Below are 25,508 nucleotides of genomic sequence, written 5' to 3'. Positions count from 1 at the left end.
GCTGAGATCAGGAACAGAACAAGGATGTCTACTCTTGGTACATCTATTCAACATTGTACTGGAGGTTCTGACCCAGGACAGTTAGGCAATATAAAAGAAATAAAAGGCACTCTTATTAGAAAGGAAGAAATGAAACTATATTCACAAGCAACATGATCTTCTATAAAGAAAATTAAAATCCATGACAAAACTATTAGAACTAATGCATTTACAAGGTTTCAGAATACAAAATCAGTATACAAAAGTTAATTGTATTTCTGTACATTAGCGGTGAACATTCCAAAAATGAAATCAAGAAAATAATTCATTTACAGTAGCATCTAAATGATTAAAATACTTAGAAATAAATTTAAAGAAGAAATATGTGACATGTACACCAAAAACTACAAAACAGTGTTGAAAGACACTAAAGAAAATCTAAATAAATGGAAAGACATCCTTTATTCTTAGATCAGATTTAATATGGTTGAGATTGCAATACTACTCAATCTACAGATTGGACACAAATCTACAAAATCCTAGCAAGCTTTTTTGTTGTTTTGTAGAAATTGACAAGCTAGTCTAAAATTCATATAGAAGTGCAAGGGACTAGAATAACTAAAAAAATCTTGAACAAAGTTGCAAGATTCAAACTTGCCAATTTTAAAATTTACTACAAAGCTATAATAATCAAGACAGTGAGGTACTGGCATACAGTGCAATGGAATAGAATTTAGAGTCCAGAAATAAAACCTTATGTATATGTTCAATTGATTTTGACAAAGGTGTCAAGACTCTTCAATAATAGAAAGAATAGTCTCTTCAACAAATAATGCTGGGTCAACTGGATATCCACTACAAAATAATCAAATTGGATCCCTTTCTCATGTCATATCCAAAAATTAATTCAAAATGGGTCAAAGATCAAAATGTAAAAGTTGAAACTATAAAATTCTTAGAAATATATGAGTAAATCTGGGTATGTTACATATGACACTAAACACAGCAACAGAAGAAGTGATAAATTGGACTTAATAAAAGAAAAGCTTTTATGCTTCAAAAGACACCATCAAGAAAATGAAAAGACAACCCACAGAATAGGAGAAAATATTTGCAAATCATATATCTGATAAGGAACTTGTATTTTGAATACATGATGAAACACATAAAAAGCTCTTAACTACTCAACAATAAAAAGACACCTCAATAAAAAGACTACCCAATTAAGAATAGATGAAGAATTTGAAAGATATTTCTCCAAAGAAGATATACATATGGTCAATAAGCACATGGAAAGAAGCTGAACATCATTAATCATTAGAAAAATGCAAGTCAAAACCATAATGTGATACTATTTAACATTCACTAGATGGATAATATCTAAATAACATAATAGTGTTGATAAGGATGTAGAAAAATTGGAACCCTCATACATTGCTGGTGGGATTGTAAAATGGTATACCCACCTTGGAAAGTAGTGTGACAGTTCATCAAAATGTTAAAACAGAGTTACCATTTGACCTAGCAAGCTCATAGGTTTTCTCAGGAGAAATGAAAATGTATGTCCATACAAAAACATGTACATGAATGCTCATGGCAGCATTGTTCCTAATAGCCTTTAAGTAGAAACAGCTGAAATGTCCACCAGCTGCTGAAAGGACAAAATGTGGTATATCCATACAGTGGAGTGTTACTTGGTAATAAAAAGGAATAAAGTTCTGATATTAAAATTTTAGAGATTAGACAGGATAAGACCTCTTGAAATATAAACTGTATTGATTGTTTTCAACCCTTGTTATTCTAGCAGTTTTAAAAGCAGCTGTACCCCCCACCCAGGCAAGACTACTAGGACCTTTTCCTTTTCTTTTTCTTTCTCATTTGCTCTTGCCCTTATACTCTCTTGAGTCGATGGATGGGGAGAGTATTATTAAAGGTGTGGACTCTAAAGTGAAGAGTTTCTCCAGACCTTAAAACATTCACTGTCCTGAGTCAATAATTAGGAGATATTAATTTGAAAGATACATAAAAACTGATATCATATTTTCAGTTTTACTTAAAAAGCAAGTTTATTTTAAGCTTGTATGTTATCTATTACTAAGTAACAAATTACCTTGAAATCTACTTGCTTAAAACAATAAATATCTTACAGTGTTTGTGGTAAGAAATAGAGAGCAGCTTCGGTGGATGGTTCTGGATCAGTGTTTCTCATGATGGTGCTGACTGGGGTTGGAGGTTCCTAGGGAGCTTGTATGCTTGGCATATTGGTGCTAGTGTTTGTCCAGAGACCTCACTTCTTTGCCATGTAGATCTTTCTCCATACTACTGCTTGTGTGTTTTTGCCCTAGAGTTAGTGAACCAAGAGAGAGGAAGGAGAAAGACACCATCTTTTATGTCTTATAAGTCATACACTGTCCTTTCTGCCATATTCTGTTCATTAGAGCTAGTCACTTAGTCGAGCCCACGTTCGGGGGAGGAGAATTCACTTTCACCTCTTGAAGGGAAGGGTGTCAGAATTTGTGAACATATTTTAAAACCAATGAATGTCGAATTTCTAAACTGATGTGCATTTCACATGAATTTTGCAGTGTTTAACTATTCTTCAGAGATTAGACGTTTGGCTCTCTGGTGGGAATGACCTGTGTGTGTGGAACCGAAAATTAGATCTCCTGTGTAAGACTAGTCACCTTTCTGATACAGGTAAAAAACAAATCAAGGTAATTATGAGCAATGATTGACAAACTCTAAAAGGCACAGTGAATCTTCAAAGAGACTTTCCATGAACAAAAGGAAAGGGATTTTTCTTTTCAATTCTGAATATAACATGTAGCCATATTTTTCCAGTTTGGGTTAAAGGTTGTGTAAAATATATTTCCATTCCAAATTGGGAAGAAAAGACACTCCCTGCCCCCACCAACCTCCTCCTCTTGGCTTCTCCATCCCTTCTAACAGAATTTCTCAAAAGTAGTCAAGAAAAACCTTTTCATATATGCTCTGAGGCCATGTTCCTAAACTGAGTTTGATGAGCATGTTGATACCTAGAAGCAGACATTTATGACTTTATAATCTTCTTCTTTATTTTTGAGGTTATTGGACTTTGACTAGATTCCTAAAGATAACCTCATTTTACAGCTGGTTTTACTAAAAAGTTCATTCATGTGCAACCTTACTAACAGTTCTATTTTCTTAGAATTCCCTTGACATACAGTTTTGGTATTAACAGAAGAAAATCAGTTTTGACTTCTGTTGATACCAAGAATCTTAAAAAATAAAATCTATTCAGAGTAAAAACATTTAAATATAAATGAGTAAATTTAAATGATAATCTTGAAGTCATATGATATACTACTGTTTTTGTTTCTAAAAGTAACCAGATGAATCCATGGACATCCAAAAAAGAATATTAAGTACTGGGAGCCCTGTGAATTGAATATATGGTTCATAATTGGAACTAGCTTATCTCTACATAGATATTATAAAATATTAGGAAAATAATGTAATGTCTTAGCGAAACTGAATTCATACTTTACTAGGATTTACAATTTAACCTTTCGACTGAACATTTGGCCACTAGTAATCTTGTTTGAACCTAGAGTATATTTTCATGTTTATGTTTACTATTATGTTTTATCTCTTTATTTATATGTACATTTTCATTTCTATTTCTTACATTAGCCTGTGGTTATCTGTGAATTTTATTCCATGAATTACTAGTACAGGCACACCTCAGAATTACTGGGGGTTTAATTCCAAACCACTACAATAAAGCAAATATTGCAATAAAGCAAGTCATACAAAATTTTTGGTTTCCCAGTGCAGACAAAGATTATTTTTACACTATACTGTAGTCTATTAAGTGTGCAGTAGCGTTCTGCCTTAAAAAATGTACATACTTTAATTTTAAAATATTTTATTGATAAAAAATGCTAACTATCATCTTAACCTTCAGTGAGGTGTAATCTTTTTTTGATGGTGAAGAGTCTTACCTTGGTGTTGATGGCTGCTGACTGATGAGGGTGGTGGTTGCTGAAGGCTGGGGTGCCAGTTTCTTAAAATAAGACAACAATGAAATTTGCCATATCAATCGACTCTTCTTTCATGAATGATTTCTCTGTATCATGTGATGCTGTTTTGATAGCATTTTACCCATAGTAGAACTTGTTTCAAAACTCGTGTCAGGCCTCTCAAACCCTGCCGCTGCTTTATCAACTAAGTTTATGTAATATCCTAAATCATTTGTAGCCATTTCAATAGTCTTCACAGCATCTTCTCCAGAAAGAGATTTTATCTCAAGAAACTACTTTTTTTGTTCATCCATAATAACCAACTCCTCATTCGTTAAAGTTTTATCATGAGATTAAAGCAATTCAGTCACATCTTCAGGCCCCACTTTTAATTCTAGTTCTCTTGTTATTTCTACCACATCTGCAGTTATTTCCTCCACTGAAGTCTTGAACCTCTCAGTCATCCATGAGAGTTGACATCAACTTCTTACAAACTCCTGTTAATGTTGATGTTTTGACTTCTTCCCATGAATCATAAATATTCTTACTGGCATCTAGAATGATGAATCCTTTCCAGAGGTTTTCAATTTACTTTGCTCAGATCCATCAGAAGAATCACTATCTATGGAAGCTATAGCATTATGAAACATATTTCTTAAATAATAAGATGTGAAAGTTCAAATTATTTCTTGATCCATGGGCTACAGAAGGGATATTGTTTTAGTAGGCATGATGACAACATTAATCTTGTTGTACATCTCCATCTGAGCTCTTGGGTGACCTGGTGCCTTGTCAATGAGCAGTAATATTTTGAAAGGAATCTTTTTTTTGAGCAGTAGTTCCCAACAGTAGGCTTAAAATATTCAGTAAACCATGTGGTAAACAAATGTGCTGTCATCCAGGCTTTGTTGTTCCATTTATAGAGCACAGGCGGAGTAGATTCAGTATAATTCTTAAGGGTCCTGGGAGTTTTGAAATGGTAAATGAGCATTAGCTTCATTAGTCAGTGCACTCCCTAACTGAGGGCTGATTTGAGAGAGTAGCAGAGTGCCTTAGATTCATTATGAATATAAAAGTAGGTAATGCACTGGTGGTAGATGCTTCTGGACAAAAAAAAAAAAAAAAGCACAAATCCCCCTCTATGACAACAGAAATTTGCCAAGAGATTTCCTATGATCACTTAATTATAATTTATTACTTCCAATAAAGAAATTGCTGGTTTAATAATGGGTTAATTAATAATGTGTCATCATGACTCAGACCAAAAAAAAAGAAACACACACACACACACAACACCTTGTCTGAGCACCTGCTGTGAAATGATGCATACAAGATATGAATTCTCAGAGAGCCTGGAGTTAATGAGCAGAGAACCATCCAGAACATAATGACAGAACAAGTGTGATGACAGCCATGGGAGGCATGAACTAGGGGATGCATGCTCAGTGCAGAGGAGAGCCTTGTAACCCAGGGGCCAGAAAAGGCTTCTTCCAGATGATGCGTGTGCTCTAGGTACTGCTTCACTACAAATATATTTCAATATATTCCTTATCTCACTTTTCATTAAAAATATAAATCTCTCCATTCAACTATCTCCATTTTATAGATGAAGTAACTGAGGATATTTCCAGTTAATTGTGTGGATCTGCCATAATTTGTCTAACAATTCACTGAATGATGGACATTGTGATTGTTCCCAGTTTTTGGCTTAATGAATAAAGCATTCATGTACATGTCTTTGTGTAGATATATACTGTCCTATTTCTTGGGTAAATACTCTTGAAGTCACCAGCTGCATTAGCCTCTAACAAGAGAGTCAGCCTGTCCTTTGAAGCTTTGAAGCCAGGCATTGACTTTTCCTCTGTAGCTATGAAAGTCTTAGATGTCATCTTTCAATAAAAGTTTCTTTCATCTACATTGCTGATCTGTTGTTTAGTGCAGCCACATTCATTATCTTAGCTAGATCTTCTAGATAACTTGCTGCAGCTTCCACATCAGGACTTGGCTGCTTCATCTTTTACTTTTATGTTAAGGAGATGGCTTCTTTCCTTAAGCCTCATGAATCAATCTCTTTCAGTTTAAAGCTTTTCTTCTGCAGCTTCCTCACCTCTTTCAGTCTTCATAGAATTGAAGAGAGTTAGGGCCTAGCTCTGGATTTGCTTTGCCTTAAAGGAATGTTGTGGCTGGCTTGATCTATCCAGACCACTAAAACTTTCTTCCATATTAACAGTAAGGCTATCTTGCTTTCTTATCATTTATGTGTTTACTAGAATAGCACTTTTAATTTTCTTCAAGAACTTTTCTTTTGCATTCAAAATTTGGCTAATGTTTGGCACAAGAGGCCTAGCTTTTGGCCAGCCTTGTCTTTTGACATGCCTTCCTCCCTAACCTTAATTTCTAATTTTTGATTTAAAGTGAGAGACATGCGACTCTTCCTTTCACTTGAACACTTAAGAGTCAATTGTAGGTAATTAATTGCCCTAATTTCAATATTGTTGTGTCTTAAGGAATAGAGAGGCCCAAGGAGAGGGAGAGAAACAAGGAACGGCCAGTTGGTAGAGCTATTAGAACACACACATTTCTGGATTAAATTTGACATCTTATGTGGGCACGGTTCATAGCACCCCAAAATAATTACAATAATAACATTAAACATCACTGATCACGGATCATCATAACAAATATAATAATAATGAAAAAGATTGAAATATTGTGAGAATTACCAAAATGTAACACAGAGACATGAAGTGAGCAAATGCTGTTGGAAAAACGGTGCTGATAAGACTTGCTCAATGCAGGGTTACTACAGATCTTCAATTTGTAAACAACACAATATCTGTGAAGTGCAATAAAGTAAAGTGTAATAAAATGAGGAATGCCTATAATTGTTGAGAAATATTGAAATCACGGCTGAAAAGAATCTTTCGTATGTTAATGAAAATAACCACCTTTTATTGTAACCTCCCTTTCTTTTGTAAGTTTATCTTTGAGTACTATATATCATGTAGTCACAGTATTGCCTTGTTTATCAGTGTCTTAAGAGATAGAATCCTTTCAGAGAATATTGGAGAGCTTCGAAAAGCCCTACATGTTACCATTGGTGAGCTTTTCGTGATTGGGGTTTTCCAAATTACAGGGTGCCAGGTAGTTAGCAGGGCTTGGTCTTAGACTCTTATCTCCTGAAGCTCTTTTCGTAAGCCTTGCTTGCTTTATAGGCTCACAGGGCTTTTAGGGGCAGTTATTCTGTATTTGGAAATAAGCCAAGATAATCTTAGTATGATGTGATGGAAAGAGCCTAGGACTAGAAAACAGGACTTCCATGCCCTTTCCAATAGTATGTTCTATGATTCCGTATATTAAGTTGCTACTTCTGGATTATTGAGTTTTCATTATTTTCACTTCACAAATAATTTGATAAACATTTTTTAACAAGCTGTTTTCTGCATCTAGAATTCTTTCTTTCCTACCTCCTACTTCCTCCAGGCTCTCCTATCTCCTTTTATCTTGTCTACTACTCTTCCTCTTCCTCTACTATCAACTCTTCCTCCTTGAACTTGGGAAAATACTAAACATACTGTTAAAATAATTCTATTTGAAGAAAAGGTTTTGGAGATAATTACTGTCTAAATTACAGTGGTGCTAGTCTTTTTGATAGGTGGGAAGGTAAAGTGAACGAGTAGACTATTTTACTAATTTGTATGTATGTTATAAATTACGTATATATAAATTACATATATTTCTTAATGGAAAAATTAACAGGGTTTTGCCTACCCATATAGTGGTTCTGAATCTAATATATCAATTCTTTAATTCTTACTGACAAAATTAATAATTGTAACATGTTACAGAAGTTATGGTTACCCTAAAATCATTTCATGATTCAGCTATAAAAAGATACTCAGAACTTTATATTTAAATAAATAAGTGAAATCTGGTGGAATGTTGAATCTGATTATTTCAATAATACAAGGAATTTTGTAAATGTATTAATTGATTATAAACATGCTATTTGAAGACCACTTTCTTAGCTCTTGACTATTGGCTAGCTCATTTACTGCCAGGGAGCCTGCTCAGGATTCTTAAATTTACTTTGAGGAAAATGCCAATTTTACATCTCATTTGAGCTAGCCATCTTGTAAATGGTGATCGTGCTTATCTTAAGGGATCCCTGGTAAATAAGTTCACCACAATAGTAAAAATGTTCCGATAGTATATCCTACCCTTAATAAATCAATATCTTCCAAAAGTCTCACCTCCTTTTTCACAAAATAATTTCCCATGTATAAGCAAGCAAGGAAGTATGATGTAGCAAGTTATGTGTGCTTTGTTGTTACCATTCCCTTAATGGGAAATGACTGACATAAAACTGAGGATGTTTTTGTTTTTGATGTTTTCTATGGAGAAAATAATGTGATCTTTGATTTATATATTTTTGAAGGGATCAGTGCTTTGATTGAAATACCTAAGAACTGTGTTGTGGCAGCGGTTGGCAAAGAACTGAGTGAGTATGACTCTTCTTTCTTTTTAAAAAAAATTCTAAGTTAGACTTGTATACACATTTTGGAAAGACTAATTAGTATTTTATCTAAAGGACATCTGCCCCTACCCCAGTCTTGATCTTATAGGGCTCTCAAAGTGATATTTTCATTTTCAAGATGTTAGGTCAGTTTTTGTACTATACTTGGTCTAACATAGCCAAGTGGGGCAAGGTAACCCCACTTCTTTCATGCCAGAGAAGACCATTTACATTCTGCAGTCCTCTTTGTTGCTGATCTATCCTCATATACTTATTTAGCAAAAATTTTAACTTCATGAAACATGTCAGTATTCTGAGGACTAAAAACTTGAGTTGGGAGGGTTGGAGGAGGATTATTTTGGGAATTCAGTAAGGCAAGAACTGTGGAGTTTTTACCTCAGGAAGCCAGAATGGGGCCCATTTTCTTGGAGGGAGTTTATGCTGTTTCCCTCAGAGCAGTGGGATAGCAGAGGGAGGAGTAGCAAGAGGAATTCTGTAAATATATTAATTGAGTGCGAACATGCTATTTGAAGGCCATTTTCTTAGCTGTTGACTGTTGGCTAACTCTTTTACTGCCAGGGAGCCCACAGTTAAGAAAGCCTTTTGCATTTACTGCCTTATGAGTGGAATTTGGATGCCTAGAATTTAATGCTTCTTAAAAGCTGCTTTTTTCTTGAAGAGTTTTTTTAATGTAGCCCAGAGGACATTTGATGTTGCTTGTGCTACTTCTTCCAGAGGCCAACACTGAGATTTGCTGTGACCTTCAGTGGACATGTTTGCAGATATCAGTGAGACATGAACTCATTGTTCATTATTTATTAACTGCCATTTGCAGGCTCCACTGCTTTGCAGCAAAGTGTCTCTTCAACTGACCTTTCTAGTAATTTTCTAGACCCTGTGCGTTTTCTTTTTTCATAAAGTAGTTTCTAAAGAATATATAATTTTGTCTTTAGTTTTTTCCCTTTTTCCTCCTAGAGAGACTTAGTTTTCCCGTGTTCTTTATCAAACTGGAAAGATGCTTTGCATTTCCCTGCTTTTCTTCTCTTGATCAATCACTTTGTGGTTTTCTGGTTTTACTCCAACTCAGTGGTTCTCAGACTTTAGTGCGTATTGGAATGACCTGAAGGGCTTTTTAAAAACACAAATTACTGGACCTTACCCCCAGAGTTTCTAATTCAGTAGGTCTGGAGTGGGGCCTCTGCATTTCTAACAGATTCCCAGGTAGTGCTGAGGTTGCTGGTCTGCAGAACAGACTTCGAGGATTGCTACTCTAAATATTTTGATCCACTTCTTTCCATCTCACTACAGTTGCACAATTCAGGCTCTCATCTCCTTTCTTGCCTGGAATGTTGTGGTAAGTCTCCTAACTTACCTTCCTCTCTCTGCTTTAGTGCCTCTCAAATGCCTCCTCTTCCTCTAGTGCTTCTCAGATATATTTGTTAGTAGATGCTAGAGGGCTCTATCTAAAATGCAGGCTACTCCTCTGCTTACCCTTTTCTCGTTTAGGAAAAAAAAGTGCAGCTCACTGCCATTGTCAACATCACATAAAGGGATGCTACATTTTCTAGAGTTTGACATTTTCAGTGATCGAGAATTATTATATTTTATAAATGGAAATACCACTACTAAAAACAGAATGCTATGAATAGAATGATGTCACTTGTTTCCAAAGACTTTCACTATACTAGAGCGATATGAAAATAATGAGAGATATTTCATGGCAAACTTTGGGGATAAGGTTAGAACTGTAATCCATGAGTTATCTAAGGGTAAACACTGCAGCAAGCACTGCCAGCGCCAGAGAGTATTCTTGGGGCAGACGGGAAATGAGTTTAAAGCTTCAGTGGCTTCCTGTTGTCTATAGCAGTCCTTTCTAGACTCAAATTTCTGCCTAGTATAAAAGTTCAGATTTTTGGAGATCAACATAGACTTGTGAAATTTTTATCTGGCTTAGTAATACCAATTAAAAACAAAACCAAAAACAACAAGCTATCGTTTATCACCCTCATTTTGTAAAAATTATTTTTTTTAACAACAAAATCTGAAGAACATGATCTCACACAAAAAAGAATAGGACTTTAATTTGAATATATTTACTTTTACGTGACCCTTATTTTTTCTCATTTTTGCCCCATATAAATGAAATCTTTGCCCTAGAAGACCAATGTAAGTTCACCACTAGCCTGCAAGATAAAATCTAGATTTTTAACATATCAAATCAGATCTTCCATTATCTTCCTCCTGCCTCCTTTGAATCCTATATCATTTGCTTGTCAGTACTGAATTGCCTGGGATTTTCACACCTGCGGTGTTTCTTAAGCCTCTGTGCCTTGATTTCTGCTGTCACCCTTGTCCTCCTACTCATTGTCCTTTTTGATATGCCTGATTCCTACTTAAATCTTTAAGATCTCATCTCCAGTATTTCTTTTTTTGAAGATGAAGCCTTGCTTACCTAATACCTCCTTTCCTAGAAGGTTTTTCACTGTGTTCTCATAATTATATCTGTCATTTCACTTACTACTTTTACAAAAAGACTTCTGTTTGATTTTGTTCTCTCTTTGCCCCTCACCTTCAGAATGTGAGCTCCTTGGCAACTAGAACTTTCTTATTCACCTTTCTGCTAATAGATAGATTTTTATTGAATGGATGAATTAGTGAATTCATTGAAAAAAAAGGAAGAAATGAAAGTTGGTTTTATTAAGAAAACAATTTATAAAAACTAATATTCTCGAAAACAAGATTCTGCATTTTACTTATTAGTTTTATCATAATATATATAGTACAATTTTTCCTTATGTAAAAATAAATTTTATTCGTGTAAGTGGAGTATCTTTTTCCAGGACCAAGTTTATTATGCCCATATCCTTGGTTTTTAATGTTCCATTCCAATTTCTCTTTTTTTTATGTAGGGTTCCTTTCAATAAGAAATATAATTTCTGTGTGCACTAGCTGCCGTCACTTTGAGGCTTTACTAGCTAAGCAAGGCTGTCAGCACTGAGATGTCATGCTCATTCAGAAGGCCAGGATTTTTTTCTTAATTTTCTTTTTAGAACTGACTATTGCTTCTCTTTAGTTCTCTGATTTAATTCATAACTTGCTTATTTTCTTGAAGGTATTATGTAGGTGACCTTGTGAGTACTTGTCTAGAGGCCACATTTGAGGACTCGCTAAACAGTTTCACGTTATCTTTAGTACTTTGTAGTAATTCTTTGTAGAAATCTATTTGATAGGTTTCTTTTTCTTGTCAGTATTATCTCTATTAGAGTGGTTAAACAATACATTGCTTTGTATTCTACAGTCCCAATCTCAAGATCATTTGGTAGTATCTAGACTAAAGTAGAATTTTCACTCAACTTTGATAGGTATCAGGAAGAGTTGTCTTTTAACTGACTGAAGATCTTTTTTCGACAGTTGTATTTTGGCTCTCGAGATCAAATAACCTTGCTAGAGATTCATCAGTAGGTAAAAATTGTCCAGAGAGAATGAAATGTGGCATGACCTATTTTCCTAAGAGAAATGTGAGAAAGAAGAGAGACTTAAGTTATTAGCTACCATTTAGAAAGGATATGACCTCTGAGACCTTTTTACTTCTCAGATATTAGTCATCTTAATCTGTGAGCATCCACAGTACTTGGTAGTGTAGCTTATTAAAGCATTTAACATATCAATTATAATCTTGTTTATAAGTCTCACTACCACTCTAGACTGTGTTTCAGGGTAGTGACTGGGCCTTATTCACATTTGATATCTAATTTCCTGGAACATAGTTGATGTTTAGTAAATGTTTGTTGATAGAATCACTCCAGTCAATTTGATTTTGGGTTTGCTTTATTGATTAAAGTTAGGATTTATGTTAGTTTAAATAAAGCTAAAGTTAAAGTCAGATAATGAGTAAACAACACATTGAACATCTACTGTAGTCAAAAGAATTGTATGGCACACAAAAATTATAAGGCATATCATCCTTAGAGAATTTATAATTTCATGGTATATGCGTAGGTTTCAAGAAAAGTTTTAAAAAATAAAAGCAGCTGCTGAAGTCTTTACTGAGTTGAAGTTAAATATAAATTTGTAGCTTATTTTTAGCAATGCTTACTGGTCTGGGGCCATGAGTAGAGAAAACTGATGGTGGAGATGATTCAAGGATGTGGGCCAGTCACTGGCTAGGGAGAGAGTGAGGCAGGATAGCCAGACATGCACTGGAGCCCTAGAAAGTATGGGGGTCTTCATGGTTGGTAGTGGGTTTAGAAGAATTTTAATAAAGGAACAGCATTCTCAGGACACAGTCGCTTGGGATTTTAGCAGATCATTTCAAACATTTCAAGTATTTGAAATATTTTAAAATAGTATGAGTAGGATCCCTTTGGAGATGGATATTCAATATTTTAGACATTTCTAATTTAATGAAATGTTGACTTTTTGAGCAGAAATAGAATTTTATCTTTTTTGACCATTTAAATATAATATCTGTCTTTTCATTTAGTAATTTTCAGGTTGGTAGCACCTACAGAAGGATCACTAGAATGGGATATTCTTGAAGTTAAGCGCCTCCTTGATCACCAGGATAATATTCTCTCATTGGCTAATGTCAATGGTAAGCTCACTGTGTACATGTCTATATTATGTAAAATTTTGTACTTGTTAAGCCTGTTATGAACCTCAATCTGGTTTTGTTTTAGGATTTCTAGAATTATCATCGTTAAAATAATGCTTTTGATTAGTAGGGATTGTCAGTCTCTCATACAGTGAGATTGAAGCCAGTGGAACTCATCAAGTTTCATAGAGTGGTAGGGTAAATTTTAGGCACAAGGAGAAGAATAGAGTGGGACAGAGAGAAATGATGACGAAGGAGAGCATCATTATCTCAGGCTCTGTGGGATGATTGTCATAGGCTATAAATAGCAATGCTTCGTAGCATTTAGGCATTTTTGGCAAATGGTTCTGGCTAGTTCCTCTTTCATAGACCATGCAGTATGATATGTAGCAAATTACATGTTTACGTAGAATGAACAAGATTCAAGCCAGTTGTATATATGATTGAAGACTCAGAAAATACCAAACTAAGGTAAAGGTCTGCATAAAATGGGTCATATCTGCTTTTCCTTGTGGTTGTGTTTTGACTTGCCATACATCCTATTTGGCTCATAATGATTTTAGTGAGTATCTCCTGTGAGCTAAATCTGACATCAGATGGCAGGATAGGATCCCAAACTACAGATTCTGGGATTTAGCTAGTTCACTTTCAAACACAGTGACATATTATATCATCAGAGCTGTTCTGGGTGATCTGCGTTCCAAGGTTAGATGAGAGGACTCCTGTTTGGCTTCAGTTAGATAGTATGGAGGAGACTAAGAGGGTCCTGTAAGGATGCCATGAATATGATGTCATGGGAGGACTGGACTGTATCCCCTGACCTGAGACCTGAGTTGGCTCTTTTTGAGTAATACTTGGCATAAACATGAGGCAAAGGGAAGAGGGGCACAACACAAAGTGTAGTCTCCATTTATATGTCATTTAGTCACATTTTTAGGTACATCATTGAGAATGTCCCTCCCAGTTTCCACATCCTTCTCCCTAATAACCATCTTCTTGTACAACCCAGCTGCTAGTTTTTCTAAGGATCAGACTTATTTGTGGTGATATAACTAACAATGTTGGGAGCACTTCTTAATTTCATTCTGGGGGCTCTTTTTCCTTTAGCCATGGATGACAGCACAAAAGGCAAGTTCTTATTTGGGAGACCCTCTGACACGGAGCCGTAAGCTCCAGGGCCCTGGAGCTGCTGAGGAAAGCACAGCTGTGTCCCGGTGCATTACACTAGTCATGCCTAGTTGTCCCGTTTTAGTGATGAAGCATTGGTACCACTGACCCAGCATGGTTTCCTAATAAAGGTGATGAGATGTTACTGAGGTAGCCTTAACTTCATGGCACTTCTTCCACTGTGTGATATGCAGAGAAGCTTATAGCAGTTTAACTAAGAAAGCTTTCTTCAAGTATTTCTTTGCCAACTTCTTAAGAAAATGAAAACCTAAAGCTGAAAAACAAAAATGAACACCACAGAAAAGCCCTAGTATTTTTTATAAACTCCATGACTGTAAAGTTACACTACAAATAATAAGCCAAAAGGATATTTAAGAGCCATATATAGACATGTAGTCTGATAAAATTTGAAAATGATATTGTGACAGTTTGATTTTGAACATAGGCCTGTCTGCCTTGCTGCAGATTTTGGCAGTCCTGAGATGATTATGTTGTACAGTTCTCAGCTCCACTCTCAGCCCTGCTTCTTTGTCCCGCCAATTCCAGTGAAAAATGTGTCCAGTTACTGGGTTTGTAACTCACAGAGAAAGTGCATTTTCAGTGAGGTGGCCCTAGGGCAACCTTAGAATGCTAGACAGAACTCCCCTAAATGTGGATGATGAATACCAGGTTTGCTAAAGAGCTCTGCATGCCTGGACAGAAGATTTTCTAAGCCAGACATACAAGACCTTGTTTATTTATTCTTGCAAAAGGCTCTGGGTGCTTCTTCTTTATTCCTTTTCTTGTTTTGTGCTGACAGCATGGTATGGTAATCACAAAGTATTAGTACTTGTGAGGGATGGGTAGACAGATGCCAGGAGAGATTTTCATACTAAGTGACTTTTGATACATAGGATGGAAGTCCATCCATATATAATGTATCATTGAGGTTGTTTGGTATGAAACATTTTGAATGACCTGTTTGGGAATATAAATAATTTACACAGTGATAAGCTGTACTGATTTAGGTGAATGCCAGTAATTTTTATTTTTTAGAGAAAAATTCCAACTGAGCACAGATACTTTGTTTCTACTGTATAGATGCATCACATTGGACGATTAAGTCAGAGCAGGCATCTGTGTGGTCTCAGTAGGTTACATTAACTGTTATGAGGACACATGCAGAGTTGGGGTCAAGAATCTTCACTCCTCTAGTTTTTTTTGTAGTTTGAAATTGGAAAGAGGAGGAAAAGGGATGGAAAAGAAGGTTGTGAAAAGATTAGTACTCCATTAACTTTGCCACTATTAAAATTAGAAGCCTGTTTCTTTCCACAGATTAGAAATGAACTTATTTCTTCACAGAGTAAGTTCTATAGAGTCTGTTAATAAACTATAGAAATTGGACTTGGAACCAAGATAAAATAATATTTATGTGTATGATTGCTGGCATTTATTTCTAAGATTATTCATCTAATTATTAGAGATTTTTGTCCTGCTGATTTATTTGATAAATGGAATAATTATATCATAATTATTCATCTGTGTGCTCCTAAATTACAAGTAACTGGATGTTTTAATACTATTAATATGGAATAATACCAGGGGTTCAAAATGATACCAGGGACTCAAAAATAATATTTGATGCCTTTTTAAAAAGGCTATTTATTATTTAATTTGATTTTTTACAGTAATCCTTATTTAATGCATGAGAAATCCAAACTAGAGAAAGGTTAAATGACTTTCTAAAGACCACATGGCTCGTAACACGCAGAGCCAAAATTAGAATTTGACTTTCTAGACTCATGCTGCATTGTTCTATTCTATCTTACCCTAAATATGTGAAAATTAAAGTAAGTTACATTTATTTAAGATAATTTTTAGTCTTAGCAGTGGTACATTTTCTATTAAATATATAATTTGTAAGGTGTCTTAGTTAGCCTGTTAATTTCACTTTCTTTAAAGGATTTAAAAACTTGTCGTTGTACAAGTAATATATAGTCAGTAGAAAAATGAGAAAATAGAAACATAAAAAATGTAAAAATTAAAATTGTCCCACCTTATAGTATTAAATACTGGTCCATATCCTCCTAAGTGTTTATCTGGGCATATGTATATGTGTTTATGTATATACATATGGTTTGGTGTTTTGTAATAGTATGTCATGAATATATTTCTGTATCAAAATAAACATAATTTTACAACTTAATTTTCAATAACAGTATTACTATTTCATTTTGTGGATATCATATTTATTTAATCCACAATTGTATGTTTAGGTTGTCTTCAAATTTTTTATATTATGTGTAACAACCTTGTTACCTCTGCCTTTTATGTATACTTTCTTCAGTATAAATTCTTAGAAGTGGACTAGTTGAACCACTGGGTTTACATTTTTAAACGATTTTCATGTGTATTAACAAATTTGAAAGGATTATACCAATTTATACTAGGACATTAGTAGTGCCTGAGTGTGCTGATCCCCTATTACCAGCATTTGGGTATTTTCCTGTTTTATAATCTTTCCCAATTTGCAAGTCAATAAGTAGTATCTCACTGCTTTTAGATTTCTTTGATTATTAAGGTTGTGAAACATCTTTTCACATGTTTACTGACCATTTTATTTTTTGTTTTGCCTCTTTGGGTCTTTTGCCCATTTTTTCTGCTGAAATATTTATTCTTAGTAATTTCCAAGAACTTCTTATATATCAAGTATAATATACCTATTTTGACATCTAAGTTGCAATTTTTTTCCATCATTTAAATGTATGATTTTTTTTTTTTGTGCTAAGCGGATACTCAGATTTCTTTCCCCAGTCCCCACTCTGCCTCCTTTAGAGCCTTTTAGTACTCCATATTCATAAAAAGGTATTCACCTTTATTTTCTTCAATCCTTTAAGTATCTTTCATGTTTTAATCTCTTTGAAACTTATTTTGTTATGAAATAATAGAATATATGTGTGTATATATGTGTATATATATATAGCGTGTGTGCATGTGTGTGTGTAAACCCTTGTAATTTCCTAAATGAAAAGAGCACAAGGAACATCTTTTGTTTTAATATTTGGTCTAATATATCCTGACACAGGGTACTAAATCCCTTGGAATTTTCTGGGTGATAATAGTGTCTTTTGTTCTAATAAGGCCACTCTTGGTGAGCTCTTGGGTAGGGGCTGGTTACCAGAAAGACAAAGCCATGATTAGAAGCTTGGAATTTTCAGCCCTAACCCCCATTCTCCAGAGATGGGAGGGGGGCTGGAAATGGAGTTAATAATTGATCATGCCTATGTGATAAAGCCTCCGTTAAAATACCAACAGTAGGGATTCCGAGAGCTTCCAAGTTGCTAAACATGTGGAGGTGCTGGGAGAGGGCATGGAAGCTCTGCAATCCTTCCCACGTACCTTGGCCTGTGTATCTTCTGCATCTGGATGTTCATCTTTAACCTTTATCACACTGTTTTATAATAGACTGGTAAACATTAAACTGTTTTCCTTAGTTCTGTGGGCTGCTCCAGTAAATTAATTGAACCCAAAGAGGGGGTATGAGAACCTTTTATTTATTTTTTCTTTTTTTTTTTTAAATTTATTTTTATTATGGTGACTTTGGTTAATGAAATCCAGTAGGTTTCAGATGTACAATTCAACAGTCAGGCATATATATATTGTATTGTGTGTTCACTGCCCATAGTTAGATTTCTTTCTGTCACCACATATTTGATCCCTTTCACCCCATCTACCTCCTCCCTCCCCCTACCCTCTGGTAGCCACTAGTCTATAGTCCATGTCCATGAGTCTCTGTTTGTCCTATTCCTTTGTTGCTTTTAGGTTTATATCCTACATATAAGTGATATCATGGGGTTTTCACCTCTGTCGGGCCTATTTCGCATAGCATGATTATCTCGAAGTCCATCCATGTTGTCTCAAATGGCAGTATTTCATCTCTTCTTATGGCTGAGTAATATTTCATTGTATACATGTACCACAGCTTCTTTACCCAATCATCTATCGTAGGACACTTCAGTTCTTTCCATGTCCTGGCCACTGTGAATAATGCTGCTGTGAATATCAGTGTGAAAATATCTTTTTGGATATATGTTTTCAAGTCTTTGGGGTAAATACCCAGTAAAGGGATTGCTGGATCATATAGTAAATCAATTCTTATGTTTTTGAGGAACGTCCATACTGTTTTCTATAGTGGCTATACCAATTTCCAGTCCCACCAGCAGTGTATGAGGGTTCCTTTTTCTCCACATCCTCTCCAACACTTGCTATTACTTGTCCTGAGAACCTTTCACTTATAGATGATCAGTCAGAAGTAAAGGTAATAACTTGGACTTGCTATTGGCATCTAAAGTAGGCAAGGGTAGTCTTATGAGACTGAGCCCTTAACCTGTGGCATCTGATGCTGTTTCCATGTTGTGTCAGAATTGAGTTAAATTTTAGGTCACCTAGCTGTTGTCACAGAATTGTTTGGTATGGGAAGCCCCACCCCCCAATCTGGTGTCAGAAGTGTTGTGAGTGCAGTAGTAATGTGAGAGTAAAGAAGACACACAGGAGAAGTATAGTTTTTCTAAATAGTATATGATCCAAGCTAAGGTTATTTTTATTCCCCAGATACTTATTCCCCAAATATTCCAGCATGAGGAATTTGTTTGTATTAATTGAAGTGCAGTCATTATCATATACCAAATAAGTAAACTTGAGTCTATATCTGGTGTTTCTGTTTTGTTATATTAATCTTCCGGTTTAGCTCATTTAGCTACCTCACTGTTCTAATGGTTCTGGCATTACTACTAGGCAGTCCATTCATTTTTACCTTTAGCCTAAGTAAAATGATCAATAACGAGACATATATGAACTCTGCCTAGATTTGAGTTTTGTAACTGGCTCCCATGTTGGAGAGCTGATCATCTGGGATATTCTGGACTGGACCGTGCAGGCCTGTGAACGCAACTTCTGGGACCCATCTCCACAGGTGGACACCCAGCAAGAAATAAAACTCTGCCAAAAACCAAATGACATTTCTATTCATCATTTCACATGGGATGAAGAGGTAAAACAAACAAAAACTGTATATCTATAAACTTTCCTTTTTAAATAAGTTTCTAATATTTGAAATTTAATTTCATGGTGGATATAGAAAGGTATTGCCCATGTTCAAGTTTTGCTTTAAAATGTTCTGATATTTTTCAAAGATTATACCACTTGCATTTAAAAAAGCATTTTAATTCTAGCTCCTATCTTTGAGGCAAGGAAGTAACTAAATGGCCATAGATTTAGAAGCTCTTATTGAAATTTTGGGTTGGGTTAAATAATCCCATAAAGTTTGAAGATAATGCTTTAAATTGTTTTAAGAAACACTTTGAGAAAGTATCCTTTTGAAGATTATGGTGCATTTCCTAGAGAGATAAAGGAAATTAAAAATTTCAGGGATGTTTTTCTTTTAGTCTGCTAGCATACTGGGGCAAGATGATTATGTGAGAATTACTGATTTCAATCCTTTAGGCCTTGGCGATGATGCTCATGAAGCACTTTACATCTTCTTTGCAGTAAGAGATTAGTACCAGTGGATTAATGAGTCCTGGCTCTAATCTTAACATCTCTTCTTTTTAGCTTTAGGGACTCAGAAAATGTGTTTAAAGGGAGGTTTCTTTTCTTAATGTCATAAGAAATGTTTAAGGTTGTAACCTTTGAGGAGAAGGATTGGAGGAGGCTTTTATTTCACGTTTTTTGTGTGACTTTCTATACTGTTTAAATCTTCTAATCATATGCATGTTATTTTTATTTAAACATTTCAAAAATAATGTTCTGGATGAGGAGAGTATGGTCCATTTTTTTTGTTTTCGTTATATCTCTCTTAATTTAAAAACAAAACATTAAGAATAGGGCAAAGAACACTAATATACTCAAAGATTAAGTTTCTTTATATCCTAACTTTATTTTGAAAAAAGTTAAATATATATGATAAAAACTATAGGGTTTCAGAAAAGATGGAAACTAGATTTCTAAGATTTATAGCCATAAACATGACACATATTCTTAATTTTCTTGCTTTTTAAATATTTTTTGAAATTAAAAATTTTCTCACTTTTGTAAAAATTAGTGTTTAAAGGTTTTTTCCATTTTGTTTTCTTTTAAAATTAAGATCTTAAAAATTTTGATTAAAAAGATCTTTAAAATTTTCTTAGATGCTTATTAACTTATAAATGCTTGATAAAGCATTAATCGGTTTTCCTTAATTTTTCTTTTATAGGTGGTTCTTTCTGCCAGGGCCATTAATTATTGATAACAGGTGATTGATAGAGTGACTCTGTTGAGTAAATGCTGCCCCAAAGCTTATTAATTCTCTAAGTGTGTTTATAATTTTGTGACCTTGGATAAATCACTTAAACTCTTCACAGATTTCCTGGTCTATAGAACTAGTTTCTGGGGTTTCTTTGTATTGAATGCTACCCATAGCATTCTAGATTTTAGCAAGTTGACTAGCTGTTTTCATTAATGCCCCTGGCACTGGTCTCCAGCTTGCATTGCTAAATGCAGGGTACTAATTATGAGGGTCAAGGGGATTATATCAGATTTAGATTCTAGTAAGCCTTGGGGGCATGTTTTGGTCTAGACACTGTAGGTCTGAGCTGGGTTGGTAGCCTTTGAGGCCACATGTGAAGGGTTCAAACGGGGAGGCAATCTGTAGAGATTTCTGAAAGGTCTGCCTCACTGGGATACCGGTTGAGTAAGAATGAATGATTCTAAGACAAGTGCTACTAAAAGTCTAGTGACTTGCAAAATAATTTCAGAACCTAGGTGTTATGGTATGAGGAAAGAGCAAGGCACGGGAGTAACATGACCTTGATTTAGTATTGACTTCCTGTCTTAATTTTTGTATGACTAATCTTTCAATTTTAACTTGCTCACCTGGAAAGTGGCAATACTTGCTTTCCTTTCTTACTGAGTTGTGAGGCTGAAGTACTTTCAAAAGATTTAAAGATTATTTTAGTAAAAGGATATTTCTAATATATATTTGGAAAAATGTTTTTGTGAAGTCTTCAGAGGATCTTAAGATGACAGTGCTACTATAGCATAGGCCTTTTTTTCTTTTTTTTTTTTTGTATCATTATAGGTCTCTTGATTATTTAAGATGTGGAGTGCAGTTAATTTTGCTTACATTTTGCAAGCAAAATAAACAAGTAATTTCCCCAAGGGTATAGTGTTATGTGAACGAAAACCTAGGTTGTACCTCAGTAGCTTCTGCTGCAAGGCCAGTCCACCAGCCATAGCTCCTCTCTCTCACTGACCAATTTCAGTGAAGAAGGAAGTGTTGCTAAGGGATGTAACATAACACAGTTTTCTTTGAGTTAGCCATTTCATCTTTCTACCTTGCAAATGTCTGAGGAAAGCATTTAGAAATCGTGATTTGGTATTTTTGGACTTAAGAATGTAGCACAGTAATTTGGGCTGAAAGCTAGGAATAAGGAAGGTAACGATGGCTTTCTGATATCACAGCAGGGCTGGAAATCTATTACATCAGATAGTGGTAAGTACTAGTTTTGTGCCCATTTCTGAATTCCCTCCCCCACACCTCCCCCCTGCCCCCCAGAATGTATTTGCTGCAGTTGGAAGGGGTTTATATGTGTATAACCTTCAAATGAAGCGTGTGATTGCCTGCCAGAAGACTGCACATGACTCCAGTGTCCTGCATGTTGCCAAACTTCCAAACAGGTACAAGTTCCCATCTGTTCTGCAATAGAGGAAAGAAATTCACAGTTCCCAGGGCTACCAGCATACTTTCTCAAATGGCAAAGTCTCCTGGCTCCATGGCTTGACCTGCTATATTCTTTTAGAAATGGAGAATACCCTGTGGCTCTAACAGAAGAGTGTGTAGCAATGTATTACAAAATTTACAAGAAGCAGGATTCAAATGACGTACACTGAACTTCATTATAAGAAGAGATATTTTAAAATATGGTATTTACTTAAAAAGGTAAAAGACTTTTGGGCACTATGCGCTGATTTTTCTTTTCGTGTTTTCCATAAACACATCTTTTTGTTGTTTGTTTATAGCCAGAATCAAATGGTAGTCTCCTGCTGTCTAAGGATATAAGTGAGGGATTTCCTCGGAGGGTAAATTTGCTGAATTTTTAGGGATGAATTTATACAAAGGGAATAGTATTATTTTCTATGCAGGATACTTTCAGAGTGAGAGACACCCTGAGAAGAGATATAGTGAGAGGAGGGAAGGGGACTGCTCAGGATATTGTAAGTGTAATTCATACCCTGTTTTCCTGAATGCATTTTAAAAAATGGAGGTGAAATATATATAACAATACAGTGAGTCAATGTAACAATACAATGTGTGCCTTTCCTGAAGAGTGCTTTTACTCTGCATTGTAAAGCCATGTTAAAATTGTGATTTTCGTCAGTTCCTGCCACGAGCTGAATAAAAGCATTTGAGGGCTCCTCTGATTTCTTTCACTGCAAATTTAGCATTGGCCCTCCATGGTGCTCTGTCTTTTTTTTATCACTGATTTTCTTTTCTGACAGGCAGTTAATCTCATGCTCAGAAGATGGCAGTGTACGCATTTGGGAGTTACGAGAAAAACAGCAGCTTGCCGCTGAACCTGTACCAACAGGTGTGTGTCTTTTCTCAAAAAAGCAGTCTTTCTTTTTTTCTCATATGAAAGGCAGAAGGAAGGAAGTTATGTATAACTACAGATACTCCAAATAGGCATAAGATATTTACATGAAACATATAGTAATTGAAATCTAGAATTCACATCTTAATATTGCTTTACTATAGAATTTCCTGTTTAATTCAAGCCAACTAGGATTTTATTATTTTGAGAGGAAACTGCTATTTTCTGGTAATCTAATGAATGGCCTAATGAAGTAATTATTCATTTATATTGTTTATAATTCTGCCTGATAGACAGAATTTGTACCATCAGATGCCAAACTGAAGTGTTCTTTCAGCCTTGAAGCATTATCTAACTAACACTGAACTCAATTTATATTAAAAAAAAAACCCCACACTTTTATATCATAATCTCATGAGCTCTTGGCTCTCAGGTATTTGGTTTATAAAACAAAATCATGGTTAGTTAGCACCCTTTGCAGATGCTAGTACCTCTGGAGTTTCCTGGTTATCTGAAGTTGTAGGGTACCGTTTTTGATCTGAATTGTGACCTTTTTTTTTTTTTTTTTTTGACACTGCCATTCAGGTCTTTTACTTTTCTTTGATTCCTAGTGTCAGTCTTTCTGTCATGTTAATCCACCTTTACCAGTGAGTGAATAGTGGCCATAAAAAGAGATCAACAACAAACCAGGTTAGCTGAGAAAACTGAAGTAACATTAAAAAATCCTAGCATAGTGCCTGGTACCATCCCTTGACTAAAAGAAGAGCAGAACATCCTTGCATGCAAATTTTCTGTTTTCTGATCTTATCACAAAAAGGATAATAATTTTGGAAATGACTGAAATGATTATTTTTCTAGGTTTTTTTAACATGTGGGGATTTGGAAAAGCAAACAAACAAGCCAGCCAACCTGTTAAAAAGCAACAAGAAAATGTCACTTCATGTTTACTGGAGCTTGTTGGAGATTTGATTGGACACTCATCATCTGTAGAGGTATTATTGCTTTTAATAGGCATATAAATGTTCAGGAAATTCCTGCTTTTGCATCTCTCTGCTCTTCATTGAGTTGGTCTCAGAAAGACCTATATTTTCTCATCTGTAGGATTTTGCTGAATTGAAACATGGAATAGGATAGGTTATAGTATGTGCAGTTAGGATCTCCCTTTACAGAGATAAGATTTGAGGAAGCAAGGAATGCTCTGCTTCTAAAAAATGGGCACAATCACCATTATTTATGAGGTGAAGATAGCTGACAATAAGATCATTGTTAATCAAACTGAATATATAACAGTATTAAATAGAGGGTGCATGGAAGGTTGTGGTTATATATGTAGAGTTAGCCTTACAGACTCTAATTCCAGGGGCCTTTATCATATTCATGAACAGAGAGCTGTTTTTACCTCCCTTTGAAGGATAATTCTTTAGCTTTAGTAAAACTCAGTGTCTTTATCATTATGCATATAAGAAAATATTAGCTGAGAATTTAAATGTATAATTATATATATAATTCTAACTTGTGGAAATCCAACCACATTAATACATACTATAGGCACCATTGCTTGTAATGAAGGATTAAGATCAGTTCAGATAGAGATGATTGGAACTAGTAATAGTATAATAGCGGTATAAGAAAGGCCCTAAGTAATGAATTTCTTAAATTGTTTCCCATTTCATAGCCAGGGAGGAACAAATTACTTTTTATTTGAAAGTGCATTTATGCTTAGGAGCAGCAGCAACACACTCGTTTGTTATCAAGCATTTCCTATATTTCAGGTGCTATATAAGACACTGGAGTTTACAAAGAGAAAACATAATCCTTGCTCTCATGGGTCTTTAGTAGAAAGAGAAGATACAGACCTAATAAGATGTTAATCTAGGCTTCTTATGATGGACCCAAATGAATAGCAGACAGTGAATATTCAGAAATTCGAAGAAAATGGTTAGTGGAAGATATGGGACTTAAGCTGAAACTTGAAAGTTAGGTAGGATTAACATAGACTTATGACTAAAAGTTCTCAGATATTGGGTACATATCTTACTCATGTTTGCCTTCCTCTAACAGGTAGTCCAGTTGTTTTCATTTTCTTTTGTTGTTTAACTTTGTGTCTTTGCTTGAGAGTGGTGAGGATGGAATATGGTAGATAGAGGACAAAAATAGGATCTGCTTGGTGGTAAGGAGCAGATTGGCTAGGCTGGAGCACTGGGTTTCTATGAACAAACTCTAATAGGAGAGAAAGCCTGGGAAAGTAGTTTTGGGTCAGATTATGAATGTCCTTGAATGGAAGGCTGAGGAGTTTAGACTTTATTTTTAAAATAGTAGGAAACCATGAAAGGTTTTTAAATGCCATTCATAGTAGGGGAAACCTTCAAAGTGGCACATTTGTCATAGAAATGACAAACTTTTAGCATTTTCCTGAAAGTATTGACACAAGTATTTTTTTAAAAGTATCTGTGACTTCAGAGAAGATCTTGGCTATCTCCTGAATTTTCACATTCCTTTTATTATATTTTCATCTGTACTCCCTAGCACAGCCCCTCTGTGTACTGAATCCTATCTCCTGAGGAATTCTGCTCCCATATTAACCCTCTTAACTTCTACATCATCAGCTGAGGCCTCATCCTGCTATCTTCAGAAATGTATAAGTT

The 25,508-nt window shown here is 35.1% G+C and overlaps 1 protein-coding gene across 1 annotated transcript in view; it reads left to right on the top strand.

Moving 5' to 3' along the window:
• WDR41 (WD repeat domain 41) overlaps positions 1-25,508 on the top strand; it is a 44,384-nt gene that overhangs the window by 17,834 nt on the left and 1,042 nt on the right. Inside the window, exons 6-12 of the mRNA XM_015590311.2 lie at positions 2,565-2,676; positions 8,419-8,481; positions 12,980-13,090; positions 19,102-19,286; positions 21,828-21,949; positions 22,772-22,860; positions 23,722-23,855. Of these exons, the coding sequence (XP_015445797.1) occupies positions 2,565-2,676; positions 8,419-8,481; positions 12,980-13,090; positions 19,102-19,286; positions 21,828-21,949; positions 22,772-22,860; positions 23,722-23,855 (816 nt within the window). The remainder of the gene's footprint in view (positions 1-2,564; positions 2,677-8,418; positions 8,482-12,979; positions 13,091-19,101; positions 19,287-21,827; positions 21,950-22,771; positions 22,861-23,721; positions 23,856-25,508) is intronic.

This window comes from Pteropus alecto, unplaced genomic scaffold (genome assembly GCF_000325575.1).
Source record: "Pteropus alecto unplaced genomic scaffold, ASM32557v1 scaffold20, whole genome shotgun sequence".
In the NCBI taxonomy this organism is placed as follows: Eukaryota; Metazoa; Chordata; class Mammalia; order Chiroptera; family Pteropodidae; genus Pteropus; species Pteropus alecto.
This window is presented reverse-complemented; position numbering and strand designations above follow the sequence as displayed.